Source organism: Rosa rugosa, chromosome 4, assembly GCF_958449725.1.
Source record: "Rosa rugosa chromosome 4, drRosRugo1.1, whole genome shotgun sequence".
Classification (NCBI taxonomy): Eukaryota; Viridiplantae; Streptophyta; class Magnoliopsida; order Rosales; family Rosaceae; genus Rosa; species Rosa rugosa.
The window spans coordinates 22,481,925-22,498,738 of NC_084823.1; the positions used below are offsets into that span (position 1 = coordinate 22,481,925).

The following is a 16,814-nucleotide window of genomic DNA, read 5'->3' on the forward strand; positions in this document are numbered from 1 at the left end:
ACTATAAGGAGTCTTATATAGGGCTACATCTTGTGTACAAAAGGTAAAACATCAATCACTCATACAATTACGAATGTGTCAATCGCTAATTAGAAGCATATCAATCGCCAATCAATAGTAATGGCATGCATCAAGCAATACCTATTGCATGAATAGCCATATCATTTACAACACTCCCCCTTGGATATTCTATGTCAATAGTGTTGGTTCTGCTATGCGCTTCTAAGTTGCCTCGTCAAAAACCTTGCCAAGTAATAAAAACCCTGTGGGAGAAAAACAACCTTGGTCGAAGGAGAAAAAGAGCACAACGCGCGTGAATGTGGAGTAGTCGTATCACAACAGAGATAGGTGAAGTCTTCTTATCAGCATCGTAAGTAGATAGTATGTCTACGAGAGGTATGCATTAGAGTTGCTACACCAAAACCTTGCCCGGTAAACCCAGTGGGAGAAACCCGTGGTCGAAGGGAAAAGATGAGCAAATGCATATATGTCAAATCAAAGCATCTTCCGGATGCAGTAAGTGGGGTGACCATGCCAAAGATGTGCCTCGTCAAAACCTTGCCAGGTAACAAAACCCAGTGGGACAAAAATAACCCTGGACGAAGGACGAAAAGAGTACACGATGGTCAAGTGGGTATGCTTCAGGATACTCCCCCTGATTTCGACTCCCCCTGAAAATTACATTTCAGGTAATTCAGATAGTTTATGTAGACCAATACCTTGGACATGCTTCTGGAATGTAGACTTTGGTACTGACTTGGTGAAGAGGTCTGAACGATTGTCTTCAGATCGAGTCTGCTTAACTTCAATCTTCTGATGCTTCTTGTTGCTGATTGAAGAAGAACTTCGGTGCAATATGTTTGGTGTTGTCTCCTTTGATGAAACTCATCTTTATCTGCTCTATGTAAGCAGCATTATCCTCGTAGATAATGGTTGGTTCATCAGTGGTGGAATGCAGTCCACACGTGCTTCGAACATACTTTGTAACGGCTCTTAGCCATGTACATTCACATACTGCTTCTTGAAGAGCTAGTATCTCAGCATGATTCGAAGAGGTAGCAACAAGTGTTTATTTCGTAGACCTCCAAGAAATTGCAGTATTCCCAATGGTAAAGACATAACCAGTTTGGGAACGTGCCTTGTGCGGGTCTGATAAATAGTCTATATCAGCATATCCAACAAGGCAAGCATCATTCTGAGGATCAAGGGGGTGATCCATTCCTTGATGCGTAGGGATAGGATAAGCCCATATCCGCCGTACCTCTAAGGTAGCGAAAAAATGTCTTTTATGCCATTCCAGTGGCGGCGTGTTGGCGCAGAGCTATATCTAGCTAACAAGTTCACTTCAAATGAGATGTCCTATCTAGGGCATTGAGCCAAGTACAATAATGCGCCTATTGCACTTAGATATGAGACTTCTGGCACCAATATCTCTTCGTTATCATCTGCAAGACGATACGGTTCTTTCTAGACTTCAGACGACCATGGGTGTGCTTGCTTTTATCCTCATTAAAGCATCTTAACATCTTCTAGATGTAATTTGGTTGATGGACCAAAATTTCATCTGCACTGTCCTCAGACTTCAGGTCGAGACAATAATTTGTTTCCCAAGGCCTTTCATCTCAAATTCTGACTTCAGGTGTTTTGCGGTTTCCTTGATCTCTTCAGGAGTATCAGTCAAATTTATGTCATTGACATAGACCGCCACAATTCCAAACTAGGAACTTGCTTCCTTAATAAACACGCATGGGCATAGTTTATTATTCACATATCCCATCCCGATTAAATATTCACTTAGACGGTTATACCACCTCCGTCTGGATTGTTTCAATCCATAAAGTGAACGCCTCAAAACTAATGAAGAGCGTGTTCCGTGGTCTAGAACTATTTGCATCGGGTATATTAAGTCATTCAGGAACTTTCATGTATATCTCTGTATCGTGATCCCCATAGAGATAAGTTATGAACACATTCATAAGCTGCATATTCAGTTTTTAGGAAACTACCAAACTGATAAGGTAGCGGAACGTTATGACGTCCATTACGGGAGAATACGCCTCCTCGTAAACAATCACAGGGAGTTGAGAAAATTCTTGCGCCACTAGACGAGCCTTGTGTATCACAATCTCGTTTTTCTCATTATGCTTCCTTACAAATACCCATTTAAATCCTACAGGTTTAACATGGGGAGGTGTGGGAACGACAGGCCCAAACACCTTTCTCTTTGTCAAGGAATCTAATTCGACCTAGATTGCTTCTTTCCATTTTGGCCAGTCGTCTCTACGTTGACATTCATCAACGGAGCGAGGTTCGATGTCATCGCTCTTTATAATTTCGGTAGCTACTGCGAATACAAATATATCATCGATGATAATCTCATTCCGATTCCAGATCTCACTTAAGCATGCATAGTTTACCGAGATTTCTCTATTCTCGGGAGTGGGTTCAGACGTTGGAGCGTCCCCCAACGTCGTCTCTTCTAGGACGGACCCATAATCCGGAATTGTCTCGTGAGATGGATCAGTTGAGATTGCGATGTCTAGTGGATTCGTTGGTGCCAGTTTTACCCTCTTCCGGGGATAAGAATCCTTCGAACCTAGTGGTCTACCTCGCTTCTGGGCAGGGACATGTGACTGGTTAGCCGCCATGGTCGTACCTCGTCCATCTGGGGCGACGCGTCCTACAGGGATATCTATCCTTGCAGGCACATTTGCAGCAGGTATATGTGATCTCGTCACTTTAGCTAGATCAGAGAAAGTGTCTCTATAGATCTAGAATTGTCCGCACGTCAGTATTTTCATGCGGTTTGGGGATCAAGATGAGACATTGTGGGGACATTCCATGTTAATTCACGCCGTTCATCAGGAACGGTGACGTTCTTATCTCCCCCTAACGGCGGGAAGACTGTCTCATCAAAGTGACAATCCGCAAATCTAGCGGTAAAGATATCGCCTGTCAAGGGCTCTAAAGAGCACATAATGGATGGGATTCATAATCGACATACATCATCCTTTGTTGAGGACCCAATTTTGTACGTTGTGACGGCACAATTGGCACGCGGACTGCATCCTCAAATGCGTGTAAGTGCGAAACATCAGGTTCGTACCCAGTCACCAGCTGTAACGCGGAGTAAGGTTGGTAGCAGTGGGCCTCAACGGGACCAATATAGCTGCATGCAAGATTGCATAGCCCCACGCAAAAACTAGAAGTTTGGTGCGCATTACCAAGATTCTATTTGCGAGACCATCTTGGGTGTGAACATAGGGAACTATATGTTCCGCATCAATCCCAAGGGATATGCAATAATCATCGAAAGACTTCGATGTAAACTCTCCGGTATTATCAAGTCTTATAGACTTTATGAGATAATCCGAGTGGTGAACCCTCAATTTCATGATCTGGGTGAGAGTTTAGCAAAAGCAGCGTTTTCTTGTGGACAATAGTGTAACATGTGATCACTTTGTCGATACATCAACCAAAACCATTAATATTTAACTGGTCCACATGGTGGTTGGATATATATGTCCACAAATTTCCCTTGCATTCTGTGCAGAAAAATGGTGGTGTATGTACTAGTCTTTGCATATGATGGTCTAGTATGGCATAGCGTGTCATTATATACAAGACCCTTATTCAGAAGGGGATGCACCTGCGATGAATTGAGGATACGGTGCATCATACTTTGACCTGGGTGTCCCAAACGGTCATGCCATAGCAAGTAGTTGCTTGAATTAGTTAGCTTCTAGCTAACAGATTCCAATTTCTCCAATGTACGCTTCTGGCCACACACTTTGGAGGTTATGCAAAGATATTACACTCATTTTTCTCAGTGGTTTCAGCGTGATAACCGTTAGTTCGAATATCCTTAATACTCAATAACGTTCTTCTGGAACGTGGAGATTATAAGGCCTCATTAATGGTAGGTTCAGTACCATTGGACAACATATAGTGGGTTTTGCCATAACCCTCTATCAGGTTGGATTGACCTAATACGGTTGTCACAGAGGTATGAATAGACAATAGGTTTGAAAAATATCTCCGATCTGGGAGTATGGTGTGCGTAATAGCACTTTTAACCAGACAACAAACTTCCCCACAAAATATGCCTATTCATTTATTTAATTCAATGGATCACATGTATGAATAAGTTTATTGAATTAAATATATTCGAACATAACCACATTTCTATAATCCAAAATAATTGAAAACATAAATCACCAAAATCCGAAGATGTTTCATTCATTAAGATGAAATAGATATGGCACAAGGGGCCAATTATACCCATATCTTCGAGTTCTAATCCTCGGTATGTTCAGTAACTGCCTGAAAATCCATGATCTCTAGTGTGGAATCAATAGAAAATGACCCTTTAATAAAGTTGGTATTTCGAGTTCCGCGACCGGCGTAATACTCATCTACTGCTTAGGCTATCGCACAACAGGTGCGGGACTAGCAGTCAATTCCTCCACATTGATAACAAAGATCATGCTGATTCTGGTGGCAGCGGGCCGGACCAGTGTTCCTTTCAACTCGGGCTTGCTGAGTTATGGCATCATGGTTCCTACCACGTGGGCCTTGGCCACGTGGAGCCTGATTATATGGCCTCTTGGGCTTTGGCCAAGTGGCAGACGGTCATATGGGCTAATTTCGTTCTGCCAATCATGTCTTGCTTCAAGCAAGAAAATGGTCATTTGATGGTGAAAGTGCTCTTCTAGAGCGACCCAAAGAGTCTGTGTATCCTCTTCATCAGATACTCAACTTGGAGTGTTTTCTCCATATGTTTCCTTTGAAAATTATGGCACTCATATTAAAAGCCTCAATGACGACATTGTTAGCATTGATTGTTGATCTCATCTTCTTTGCAATCAGATGAATTTTCACATCTTGAGTTCACTTTAGATAGTTTCTTCTGGAAACCTCCAAAGTAACAAAGTCAAACATGTTGAGATTTGACATTTCTTACAGGAAAGGAACAAATAATATTAGTGCTTTGGGTAATATCATCCATAAGCAAGTAATGAGAACTTCAGGTTCTATAACATGGTATGAAAAATCGGATTAGACATGTAAAATCTACTGGTTTTATCGTGTGTGGTGAATTTATGAAGAAAACTTCAAGTTTCTTAAACGTCATTATCGAAACTACAAGTTCGATATATGTATGAACTACTGGTTCATTTAGAACTTTTAGAACTTCTAGTTCATTAGGTACCTGCATTTTCTACACATATATTCTAGTGCGAAAATTTAGCAATAATATTGAATTGAGCAAATTGAAATAATCTCACAAATTTGGATAAATAAAAATCACAAATCAATTGAGATATTAATTGCATGCTTGTAATATAACAGATTAATTATCACACAATTATGTGAATAAATGCTTCTGGCAATTAATTACACATATTAGATATGGTGAATGTATTTACAATATGAAATTATTTTTCCTTTTATTTTGATTCTGCTGGACCAAAGAAGGAGTGGGCTTGATAGTGAAGCCTATCGGGTTTAGTCTGCGGGCTTGTGACCCGACCTTTCATGCATAATTCAAATGGTGTGTGAGACCTGCTGGGCTGCTAGGTCCTGCTGAGGGAGAGTGGGCCTGCTGGGCTCAAACTGGTCTGCCAAGGAATGAAAAGTTATTACTCAACCCTTTCGGTAACTCCAATTGAATACGACCAGGTAAGGAAAGATGAGGTTTAGGTGGAGCGAGGCTCGCTTAAGTACACGGCCTCATCTGAACCTTTCCTAGACATCGCATCCAACTGGATGAGCTTAGTTTGAGAAGATTCATAACTTTTGTCATGGTAACATTTAGTGAGCTTCTATTCTGGCCTTGCAACTTGGGCCTGAGCTTCTGGCTCGAATTTGTTGCTATGACTTTGGGCTTGATTTGAGCTTCTGACTCAGCCTCTATTAATATTCATGATTATAAAATAACCAAATTCAATATATGTTTTTAAATCGTAACATAAATAAATTAATGCAGCGGTTATATACCTAAGGAAATGGGTTCAAATCCCATTAATGCTTCTGGCATTTCGTATAGGTAATAAATTTGGGCAAATGCTTCTGGCATAATGTTAATGTAATAATCGCGTAATAATTTAGCCCATAATTCTTCTATCATAATTCACGCAATAATTCAGAATTGTCACAATGTGATAATGAAGTGATTGTGGTAATGAGCATAAATTACTATGGTAATTGCTTTGGATAAAATCAATCAAAATCAAATCACGGGTTGAATCAATTGATCAATCACCAATTATATGGAGTTGAATTTGCTTCTGGCAGTATTAATATTAAATGGTGTTGATAAATTCTAGCTAGCCATAGTGGCATAGTGGACAATGTGCTAGGCTAATGCATGCTGTGGCTGGGTTCGAATCCGAGGAGTAGCAGAATCCCTTTTCTTTTTGCTTGTTTTTTTTTAATTGGTATGCACTATATGGTACTACTGGACCAAATGCTTCAAATCCAAGAATCCTAACCTTTTTTTTTCTTTTCCAACCAAACAATCCAAGCCAAATAAACCAAGACACATAAACGAATATATATAAATATGTATATACCAAATATTAGGGTTCATGCATCATGGTGATTGTTCATATTCAATCATTAGGCTCAATAAGCATGAATATGAAATTAGATTTTGGAAAACATTACTTGATGAAGAACGGATGAATCTTCAGCTTATGTGTGCAGAACTGAGAAGGTTGTCTTCTCAGCCAATCCAAGAGCTATTCGCCTCTTCTGAACAGCTCCCACTTCGAATGGTGTACTGGTCTCAAAACAACTCCATTAGGGCTGAAATTTGGAGGTCAGATAGAAGAGGCAGAGACGAACAATTTTGATGAAGGAAAGATTTTGATCTGAGGTCCCGATCAAGAGGTTTCGGGGCGTGCAAACAGGCTGATCTGCACAGGAACTGGCGTGCTGCTGTGCTGTAGGGGCAGCAGGCGTGCGACGATGCTACAGGGGAAGTAGGGACTGCAGGGAGGCTGCGGCAGGGAGGTTTTTTTCTGGCTAGGGCTTTGGTTGATGATCCTCAATCTTGTCTCAATGGTAGAACTATTCGTGCTAATAATGTGTTGTAAAACAAACATAAAATAATTTGAGAGAGAGAGAGTTTAGACGCAGAGAATGGAGAGTGTGTCATATTCATCTCACTATAAGGAGTCTTATATAGGGCTACATCTTGTGTACAAAAGGTAAAACATCAATCACTCATACAATTACGAATGTGTCAATCGCTAATTAGAAGCATATCAATCGCCAATCAATAGTAATGGCATGCATCAAGCAATACCTATTGCATGAATAGCCATATCATTTACAACACATTTAGAATACCTAGAGTTACATCCTTGTGAAGGGACGGAATTTAGTGAAGAACATGTGCTTTTATAAAGCACCAGCATAACCAGCATAAGGAAAAAGGATGCGCAATTGAAAACGTAATCATCTTGACCATCGTAGAATTCAATTGTCTACTTCTTTCGGCTCGTGTTGAAACGGTGTCAAGTGAAGCTTTGATAACAACCTATACGTAGAGATCTGAATCACAAAATCTGAATCACCATAAGCTACGTCTGTTGTAAACTTCAGGCTTTCGAAATCTAGTCAATGCTCAGGTAGAAGTCATTAAAAAAGGAGAGGCTCCTGCACTCTCCGATGGAGATGAAGAAGGGAATAGGCCCAATGGTCTTCCCTTTCGAGTGACAAGCGCCACTCATCAATCCATGCAATCTGGTGAGGATTCAAACTTTGGGGAATTCTATGGTCCAGAATATTCAGAATCTTCAGATTAGTGTTTATAAGATGGATTAAAAATATCAGTTTTTACATATCTGGAAAATATATTGGAGATTCATTTGAGGTCCCACTGTGCTCTGCCTAAACTGATAGAGTCAAAACTTAAGGCAATTGAAGAAGTATCATATGAGGTACTTTGATCAACAGTTGAACCTCTTATCCTCCGTCCATAAACAATCTTCTCTTGAGCACCATGACCAGCTGTTCTAGCTCCGTGGTCTTCGTCTTAGGTGGCATGATCAAAATTACCTTCACAAGTAAATTGGTTCAATCCTCCACCAATAGTATGTTCTCCTTCTCTTAAACCTTCATATCATTGAGGCCAATCTCATATAATTGAGAAAGATAAAGTGAGTTACTTTTTAAAATATTACTCCATTAAGTTTCTCCATCATGAATTCTCATCACTCAGACTCGTTTTTAGGGGATTTCTCCTCACCTAGATTCCACTCCTCACTCAGATTTCCCTCGAAGGGAATACTCCTCACCCAGATTCGCTTTGAGGAGATTTTTTCTCACCCATATTTTCCTTGAGGAGATCTCTCATCACACAGATTTGCATTTAGAAAATTACTTCTCACCAGATTTGTCTTGAGAGAATTTCTCCTCACCTAGATTCGCCTTAAAATGATTTCACTTCACCCAAATTTGCCTTCAGAGGTTTCACTTCGAGATATTTTTGCCAAATAGGTTAATGTGCCTCTTTATTAGGCCATATCCTGGCTAGAAACCGTTGTCAAAATTTTACAACCTCACATAACCTCCATATTCCATAATGTATGTTTTTTTGTGAATAACAAATTTTTTTTTTTTTCTATTTTCTGTTTTTTCTATCAGATTTTATAGATATTTCTTCATATTATCAAGATATATCCTAAATATCTTATATATTGTGGAATCAACAGCTAATTCCTTTACGACTGATTAAATAAATAAATCATCAGGGACCAACATAATTTTCAACCTAAAATTGGAGTAGTCAATTTAGTCCTAAAGTTATCAACTAAATAGTCAAAATGTTTATCTAATGGTTGAATTTAAAAGTCCTTAACAAGAATTTCTTTTGATATGATGGCCTACGTACACCAATAATTTGGAAAAGTGAGAAATAAGCAAATTATTATGTTTTTGGTCCAAAATATAAGGAACTTATTACTAGTGAATTTTGGTGCAAATCCTAATTACACATTGGGACTCAAACCAAACTGTTACTCTTACTAGTGATTTGAATATTACACATACTATGGAATTTTACACATAACTTACTAGTGATCATTTGACTCTATATTGTTTTATTTTGAAATATGAAAATTTGACTGAGTTATTTTTCTTGTGTAATATACATAATGAACATACAATTGATGAATTGAAGTGGTGACGACCCTAGAAGCAACAATTTAATATCAAATAATGAGAACTCATCACTATTCAACCGTTAATATATAAGTTTTAGAATTATCGACTAACACTCAAAATAATTATCTAATGGTTGAATTTAAAAGTCCTTAATTAGAATTTCTCTTGATATAATGGCCTACACCAATAATTTGAAAAAGTGAGAAATAAGCAAATTATTATGTTGTTGGTCCAAAATATAAGGAACTTACTAGAAGATCATATCATGATTGAGATGTAGGTTAAGATGGAAAAGGAGGGAAGCGGATGCTCAAGATTCTTTCAAGTACAAAAATAACAAAAATATTTTCAAAAAGTGACTAGTGTTCAACTAAACTCCCATTCAACAAAAAAAAAAAAAAAAAAAACTCCTGTTCGACAATGAAAACAAAGGGCAATTCATCATGTAATTATACACATCTACGTTAAATACAATAGAAGAAGTTGCACTGTATTGAATATACACATTGCTCCATTAGTCTAATATTGAAGTAATGTCTCGGATATATACAATTAGAATGGTATAATTGGTATCTTGGTCCCATTACTGGTTAATTTCTATGTACACCTTTATATTCTCTTTTGTATGGCAATGAGTAACACTATAAAAATCGGAGAAACAAGGAAAAAAATATAAGGGAGAATCTGACTCAGTGTACCTACTTCGACTTCACCATCTTCCAGCACGTAGTCAGATTTGTTGTCAATGAAAGCTTCAAAAAAATTCTGGTAGTCAGTGTTCCTCCAAGGTGAGCTCCTTGTAAACTTCATCATTTCCATGGCCTGCCAGATGCAAAAGTTCAATATACTTTAAGATGAAAATGAAAGCAACAGTATGAAAACATGCATGCTGAAAATATTACATTTTGAAATGTGAAACACCATTTGCAAGAAGCCTCATAAGAAACATGCTACTATTCCAATTTGTATTTGGATCTTAGGATCAGAAATACTAACTTGTCCAACAAGCCAAATGCATGTGCGTGATATGCATCCAGTGATAATTGAAGTCATGGTTCATTTTCTTAATGGTTTCCAAGCTAAATAGGAATTGAAGAATGTACTGCACTTCGTCACTTAGTTACCTGAAAGCTGAACATAAATTGCCTCGCTTTCTTGCTTACTCTAGCAGTTGGGTGGGATTGAAGCCTCTCATACATATTTCGAGCTTCTTTTGTCCTGTCAACCATCACTACTATTTAGAATCCTTAAATCCTTAGGTAAAGCAGAACAGAAAGCAAGACTGTAAGAAATTCTCATCCCTATTCAAGATCCACGTTAAAACCTGCAAAGGTATAATCATAAAACATGGTCTATGTTACATCTAGTAAAACCACGTGATTGATTAAGCAATGGAATTTGGATGCATGCAATCAGTTTGACAACCTTGGCTGCAGTTACATTCTTGCTTACTAGATCAAAGATGTTATAATTCCTAATCGGGGCAAATGAAATTTCCTGCTTAAACACAACTTAGTGCATCAGAAATGTTTACCGAGGTTTCAAGATTTAATACTGACATGACAATTTTGGTTGGTACATATTGATGCAACCTAAACGAGATGTTCAATAAACATAACCCATATAGGAAAACAATTAACATTAAGGTATCAACCTCTGTGGACCTAATACATGATCCTATTCATAGAGCATTAATTTAAGCATGCAAAATAGTAGCAAGAGACAAAGACACAAACATCATTCCATATTTGGATGCAGACTTGGCATTTTGGTAACAAGTGCCTTAATTATATATAAACTGTATAAATCGAAAGAAACACATCTAACTGTGCTTTCAGGAATCAAAATATCAATAGGTCAAACATTGTGTAAAATACAAGCAACAAATTTTTGTGATGATTAGAGTCATTATACAACAGGCGATTAAATACTCAAAGATAACATATGTACCTACTCAGGGAATCTTGACAAATAGACCACTGTAAAGCAGCCACCCCATGAAGCTCACTCTGTGAAAACAATTTTGCATGTAGAAATATAAGAATAATCAACAAAAGACATAAAGGACGGCTGGAGGTTCGAATAATGGCATGCCTGAAGAGAAAGACTGAGATGTAATGCAAAGCCATGGCTCATCTTAATACATATCTTGATTATTAACCACGGTACTAGCTAAATTTAGAGACTGGTAATTATAGGACTAAGGACGGAGTCCCCTTGTCAACATTTGTATGGGTTTCAACGTCTTCAGTGTTTAGGAATACTAAAATAGCTCATTTGTCCCTATTTACTTAGATTGCAATATTGTTGTGCTGCTACTGCTAAGTATTTCTTTCTTCTTTCTTTGGTGTTGTTGCTGGTCTATCTAGGAGTTCTTCTCCATGGATGTCTTTTCCACTTTGTAGATTTTCTTTTTAATCAGTTATATTCTTTACCTTCAAAATCATAAAAAAAAATAAAAATAAAAATAAAAACATTATTGTAATCTTTGACAAACTCATTTATCAGCCCAGTACTAGGATTATGCAAAGTAAAACAGTCATTGTTCATAAACATGAATATTAAATATTTGCAATTTCACCATTTCAAGTTTCCCAAACTACGTTGAAACTAGCATGATGCTCAATTATCACAGGACCAAGCTTATCAGTAATGATGAAATATAGTAGACTTACTTATCAGGACTCAAAACACAGCTGAATTGTTTTGAACCAAACTATAGCATTTATGACATTAAAATTGATGTTCAAGATAGATATCTGTACCATGAATACCATGGAAAATTAGAACCAAAGTAGCTACTTAGTAGGCCAGTGATGAATTGCAAATGAAAGTGACTGATCTGCAAAAGGCTCAATTTGCAGAAAATTTCTAACGTTCATCACTTGCGTCGGAAAAAGCTCAATATGATCCTGTTGAAGAATCTTTCGGAAAAAAATTCCAAATGTGTATGCTGTACAGTAATTGCTTATCAGTGAGTGGCAGAATTTGGATTCAGAATTTTTCAACCCAAAATTGTGCCTGCTCTATAATATAAAGACGTGGTAGACCATTTAATTCAGATTTAGTAAGCACCCATACATAACAACTCCTATAAGTTATTTCTGCCATTGTATACACTGATAACATAAAAGATATCATGCCACTTAAAATCTTATCAAGTCTTCACATGTTTACACCAACAGTTGGGTTTGCCTACAGTACAATGCATCGGTAAATGAAGTACACCAGCTCGATACTGTGCTAGACTGACTCCATAACAGTGGTACCGATATGTTAATGTACTGACTTCATGCAGTGGTAGACTAGGTTGGCCTGTTGCATGGAGCTGGTCTACCATTCATGTACTGATATTTTATGTGCCACAGGCTTTCCTAATAGTTATGCAAAGAAATCTATTTGGCATGTACATTATTCTATTTGCATAACTGGAGAGTATGATAGTCTTATACCATTGTCAAAATATCATTTGTAATATTCTTTTAAACATGTGCAAGAAGCATTACCTTGAATGGTAACTTATCCATAACTTTCTCATAGTAGGGTAATGCTTCCTTCAGCTTTCCGACATTCATCAATGAGTCACCATCCTTTAATGTCTGCATAGAAGTAATCAATTTTAGGAAACGATATTGTTCTATTGAATTCTTTAGAAGGAGATGATAATGAGCAAAAATGTCAACACAAACACAACATCAAGATATTGTTTATAAAACTTAAAAGTATACAAGAAATTTGGGTTCCGAAATTGTCTAATATCTTTAGGGAGCATTTTTCAAAGACTCAGGTATAAATCTTTACGTATTTTGTGATCAACAATTTTAAACACTCGAGATAAGTGAAGACATGTGGTAACTCTTGTAAGAACCTAAAATATTTCAACCAAACATTCAAGTATGACTAAATAACAGATTGTATGTCAAGTTGTCAACCACAACAAACTTGTACATAGCAACCATAAAATGCATCTGATCATTCCTGAGAAATATGGAAGATAACTCAGAACCCTCTAGAATAGACCTGGAAACATATAATGCAATAACATTATTTTAAGTCTGAGCTTCAACGAAACAGATGAAGATTCCAAATCAATAAGAAGACAATAAAAATCAAGGGAGGCCAGGGAAGAAAAGCTTTTAAATTCAAATAGAAAAAAGAAAGAAAAATTAAGCGAAGCAAACCTTCTCACAGTCCAATCTGAGCTTGGGATCAATGTTCAAGCCCATTTTACTCTTGTAAGCAGCAACTAATTGTCTTGTTCGTTCCTCTTTAGCAGCTATTTCTTCCTGTGTTTCAAGCACTTCCCCGGGGCGTATAACTCGCCCACCACCAAACTGATCAAAGAAAGAAACCTCTGTAAAATCAAGTAGATTTTAAAGCCATTTCCCTAAACACAGCATCAAAATCAGCTGTATCACAGTTTCAACATCTTCACTCCATAAATACACGTCACTAATATGTAATGTAAACATTGAACCATATATATCATTACCGTTTTTGAAATGTCATTGGGTCTGGGAAAGACTCCCCATGAAGAAACCTTTGGCTTGTAAAGATCATCCGGGGGGTCATGTCCTTGAGGCTTGGGTGTGGGCGCACCGAAATTACTGGAGTCCCCAACAATAATCTCAACCTCAGGCAAGTTGCCCTGAGCAAAATCGTCTGCGATTGGAACCAACCCAGCTGGCAGTGCTCTACCCTCCTTCTTATCGGCAAACCCAAGTCCCACAAAATCCATGCTCGACACTGACAATTTTCCCTTGTTTTTCTCATTTGCTTCTTCAACACCTATGAAACAATTCAAGTCCTAATTTTAGCCCTTACATTTTCACATTTACATATTTCATTCTTCAGAAACACCCTGCAATAGCACATGGAAGTTTCACCGAGCATTACCTGAAGTTTTGTTAGTCCCTTTCTTCTTCTGCTTATACTCTCTAGCTCTCTCCATTGCAGTCTTAACAGCAGCAGGCAATTCGGCATTCCCAGGACTTGGCGGGTCGACTGGGGACGTCGTGGTTTCGGATTCGGCATTGAGATTGGGATTGGGATTGGGATTGGGATTGGGTGGGTTGAGAGAAAAGAAGAGCTTCGAAGGGTGGGGCTTTGAGGAGGAGGAGGAGGAGGGAAAGAGAGTGGGTCGGGAAGAGAGCCATGAAGAAGGTTGAAGGCAAGCCATTGCCATACTTGGGGGTTTGTTGTCAAAAGTCAAAACAGCGTCACTCACTGCCTTGCCATATCAATTAACAGGTGCCCCTCACGTGCCAAATATCTCTCTTTCTTTTGTTTCATCGCTAGCTCCCTTTGGCGGGAGTGACTGCTCTATGTCATGTTGCATCTTAAACTATGCACCAAGTTTCCAGTCTTTGACTAGCCAAACTTGTTGAAGCTAGCTCAATACCCATATGGTCCTGCCTGGCCTCGAACCCAATGCCTATCTTGGCGCCAACATGGTTGCAATGTACGCCAGCTCTGCTCATCTTTACTCACCTGTAAATCTCTTTCATACACTAAATTACGGAAATTACCCATCTGCACTTTTGTATAATTCCATTATTCGGGCTTTATGCTTGGTTTACCAAAACTATGCAAAGTTTATGGTCAGATGCATTTTTATGGCCTTAAGGGTGATCATTTTCCCTATCCCTTTTGTGGAAATGTGTTGTGCAGAGTTGTCAAATATTTATATGGGGAAATGGTTTCATGGGCTGATCGAGTTTGAGAACTGGGTTGGAGTCTGATATGTATGTTGGGACTTCTTTGATCGATTGACATGTATGTGAAATGTTTTGAATTGATCAATGCACGTGAGCTGTTCAAAGAAATGTCGTTGATTGCGGGGTACATGAGAGAGGGTGAGATTTGTTTTGATGAGGAATTGTTTGGACAAATGAGGTGCAAGAATATTGTGTCTTGGACTGCTACGATATCAGAGTATACTAAAGATGGCCTGGCTGAGCAGGATATTGAGTGTGTTTGATGCATGAGATGTTGAAGAAAGATTCGGAGGTTAAGCCGAGTTGGGTGAGGGTGATGAGTGTTCTTCCTGCACGTGCACAGTTGGGCTTTACTAAAATTGAGATCGAGGATGATGCTTTAAACGTTTTAAAGGCTCTAGATATTGATGGCTTTGATTTGAGTGAGATTGGGGTTGTTATATATTGAGGATGTCAAACATATGATTGCAGAATTGGAAATGGTTAAGTGGAAACATGGTAGAAAGAAGTATAATCAGATAGCTCATGCGTTATCGCTCAGCTTTAACTATGGCAGGGACTCAGGGAGTATGTTTTGCCGCGAAATTGGCCCTCCTTGGCTACAAGACCTTGTTGAGGAATATATTATGTAATAAATTGGGGGCAGTTGTACTTGTGCGCTGCTATTACCCACATTGCTTTTGGCATATTAGTGAATGAAAATATCATTTTTGTTCAAGTAAATCCAGAATATGTGTCTGGCCCAAATTCGAGGTTACTTGCTCTAGTTGAAATAGGGTTTATATTAGAGATATTCTCGGAGAATCTTAGGAGATATCCAATCAATGTACGATTATGTTTCCATGTATAACTCTATCTCTATGCTTGTAATCCTCTATATAAAGAGGCCCCTATTATCAATGAAAATACGATTCAATTCTCTCCCAATTTCTGATTCCCTAAAACACGTTATCAGCACGAAGCCCTAACCCTGAAACAAATAGTCAAATCCTGATTCAAGAAGCAAAAACCCTAAATTCGAATACAAAACCTTGAATCCTTTTCTGCCTCCACCTCACACCTTGAAGCCCAACACAGCAGGAGTCCAGAACCGGCCACCGGAAGCTCCAAACCACCGTAGCAAATACTCCACCGGTTCACCACCTTCCAGACCTCCGTTTGCTACAAAAATTTGCCAGCAGCAGAGCCTTAATCCCAGATTTCCGGAACCGGAACAAAAACAGTGAAAACCTGCCAAAAACTTGCTGAACCGGCAAACTGAAAGTCCGGCAGAAGGAAAAGAAAAAGAAAAAAAAAAAAAAAGGAGGAAGGAGAAGCTGCAGCCCAAAGGCCCAAGCCGCGGTCCTCAAGCCACGTCAGCAGCCGGCCCCACAGCCACATCATCAACAGCACGTCAGCATCCGGGGCCCCACTGCCACGTCATCATCCGGGGCCCACTGCCACGTCATCGTCCAGCCCCTCTGCCACGTCAGCACTTGACTGTTTCAGGTCAACTTTCCGGCAACTTTTCCGGACACTTTTCCATCCATTTTTCAGGCGACTTTTTCCGGTCAAATTTCCCGGCGACCTATTTTGATGTATTTTTTGCTAAATGTTCCCGTTTTTTTAATTCAATTTCTCTTCTTTTTCGGGGACTTGCAAACTCCCTTCTTCTACCCCCCTTTCTTTATCATATGGGAGACCAAATTAAGCCGAACTGTGGGGGTTCGTGCTCACTCCAAGCTTGGAGCTTGTAGAGTCCTCCAAACTTAGAGTTTGTTGAGATAAAATGATCGACCACAAACATCATTGTTTCGATCGAATCCAATACCTCTTGGAATTGAATTTCATGGAAGCGATTACGCTCAGAAATTCCTAATTTCTTGGAAGCGATTACGCTCAGAAATTTTATATGTTTTCGTGGTAGCTTTTTCAGCTCCGAAA

At 38.8% G+C, this 16,814-nt stretch overlaps 1 protein-coding gene across 2 annotated transcripts; it reads right to left on the bottom strand.

Moving 5' to 3' along the window:
- Positions 1–9,595: 9,595 nt before the first annotated feature.
- On the bottom strand, positions 9,596–14,399 carry LOC133707118 (uncharacterized). Of its 2 annotated transcripts, none has more exons than XM_062132653.1 (7): positions 14,071–14,399; positions 13,667–13,962; positions 13,356–13,508; positions 12,681–12,773; positions 11,125–11,183; positions 10,299–10,392; positions 9,596–9,996 (listed from the first exon to the last, which is right to left on the bottom strand). In XM_062132653.1, exons 1-7 carry the CDS (start codon positions 14,357–14,359, stop codon positions 9,784–9,786), a joined length of 1,197 nt encoding a protein of 398 aa, XP_061988637.1. In that variant the 5' UTR covers positions 14,360–14,399; the 3' UTR covers positions 9,596–9,783. The 2 variants fall into 2 exon arrangements, with proteins under 2 accessions (XP_061988637.1, XP_061988638.1); XM_062132654.1 differs by having other exon boundaries at positions 9,857–9,996; positions 11,129–11,183.
- Between the last annotated feature and the right edge of the window lie 2,415 nt (positions 14,400–16,814).